The following is a 1,488-nucleotide window of genomic DNA, read 5'->3' as shown; positions in this document are numbered from 1 at the left end:
GGTGTGACAGCGGCTCCCGGGGGCGGCCCCGGGTCGCTGCGAGTGCGGGCTGGACCACGCGCTCGGCTTAGGGGCAAGCCCTTCCTCGGGATCTCCGTTACCCCACCCGAACCTTGCGAAGTTAGGACAAAGTGAGCCCGAAGTCCCTCCCAGCGCTGGCGGCGGAGAGGGACGCAGTGGCCTCGCGATCCCTTCGGAGACCTGGTCTGGGGAACGAGGATGAAAGTGAGAGATGCGCAAACCTACTGAATAAAGCTAAAACGTTACTTAAATGGGTCATGAGTTTGGGTTAGGGGCAAATATTGAGGAAGGAGAAGAAGTTTGCGGTTAAGCGTGTGGCTTTGAAGAGGACTGTGTGACCCGGGACAAGTACTCAAACTCTCTGGACCAAAGCTGCAAGCCCCGATTATTAAAGAGGGGACAGGGTAGTAGATAATTAAAATGTTTTGAAATAACTGTAATGCACGTGGCAATACGCCTGGAATACAGAGTGCGTTGACTACCACGGAATTAGTACTAAGTACTGCGATCTTTTCTGCCACTGACCATCAGGTCGATCCAAACTGGAGCGGAAAAACTGGAAATAGAGCATTCCGGGCACCTGGGGAAGGGTCTGCCCCAGAAAACTGGGCTCCACCGACCCCTAAATGGCTCCTATTCCTGGAGCTTTGCTGCTCCCTTGTGGTCAGTAAGTTTGAAGGACCGACACATGGAGGATTGGAAATTGTGGTCACTAAGTCCGGGATTTTCCCAGCTAGAAACCTCACATCTTGCTACTGTCTCCCTTTCCTTCAAGGACACATAAAATCACCCGTTTTCCTCACAAGTCCGCACCTCTCCTCTTTCGGCCTAGGTTCTCTTCCCCGTTCTCTCTACCCACCCTTCTAGATCCCATACTCTTCAGGAAGCTTTCCTGAATTCCCAGTCCACCTCACTTCCTGACTTACCGTAGGCAGCCCTATTTTTGTGTCTCAGTTTGTCACCTTCTGTGGCACCCGCTAATGCTGAGTTCTCTCCTTTGGCTGTGACCTGCCCATAATACAGGGACCACGCAGACAGCAGGGCCACCCGTAACATTTGTTCAACTAAACAAGGCGGGCAAGACGTCGAAGGCTGTCTCCTGGGTTCCCCTTGCCTTCTAGAAAGTTGTACCGTAAGCCTAACAGTAACCCTGCATAACCTAACCGTAAACCCTGCATATTTGTTAGGGAATAAGGGAGGACCCTCCAGATGGATAGCGCTGGGGCGCCTACCCCAATTTGCTTATGCTGTTGTCAGGATGAAACCACGAGATCACAGCAGGTATTGGGCTGCGGTACTTTTTATAAGGGGTGGGTAAGGGCAGCCGGCCGGCTAGTCGCCCTTGGGCGCGGCCTTCACCCTCATCTCGGCCAGTTTGTGGGTGAGGAAGCCCCACTTGAAGCCGGCCGCGGGGTCCGCTTCCCTCGGCTCGTGGTGCTCGACGGCCTCCTCGGCGGCCTCATCTCC

The 1,488-nt window shown here is 54.2% G+C and overlaps 2 protein-coding genes across 2 annotated transcripts in view; one reads left to right on the top strand and one right to left on the bottom strand.

Annotated features, from left to right (window-relative positions):
• Fam110d (family with sequence similarity 110 member D) overlaps positions 1–223 on the top strand; it is a 2,414-nt gene extending 2,191 nt beyond the window's left edge. Inside the window, exon 2 of the mRNA XM_033767372.1 lies at positions 11–223. Coding sequence (XP_033623263.1) covers positions 11–223 — 213 coding nt within the window. The remainder of the gene's footprint in view (positions 1–10) is intronic.
• Positions 224–1,347: 1,124 nt separating this feature from the next.
• Positions 1,348–1,488, bottom strand: part of CUNH1orf232 (chromosome unknown C1orf232 homolog) — a 3,960-nt gene continuing 3,819 nt past the window's right edge. The window contains exon 5 of the mRNA XM_033767371.1: positions 1,348–1,484. Coding sequence (XP_033623262.1) covers positions 1,354–1,484 — 131 coding nt within the window. The 3' untranslated portion in view covers positions 1,348–1,353. The remainder of the gene's footprint in view (positions 1,485–1,488) is intronic.

Source organism: Fukomys damarensis, unplaced genomic scaffold, assembly GCF_012274545.1.
Source record: "Fukomys damarensis isolate Sample0158 unplaced genomic scaffold, DMR_v1.0_HiC HiC_scaffold_23, whole genome shotgun sequence".
In the NCBI taxonomy this organism is placed as follows: Eukaryota; Metazoa; Chordata; class Mammalia; order Rodentia; family Bathyergidae; genus Fukomys; species Fukomys damarensis.
This window is presented reverse-complemented; position numbering and strand designations above follow the sequence as displayed.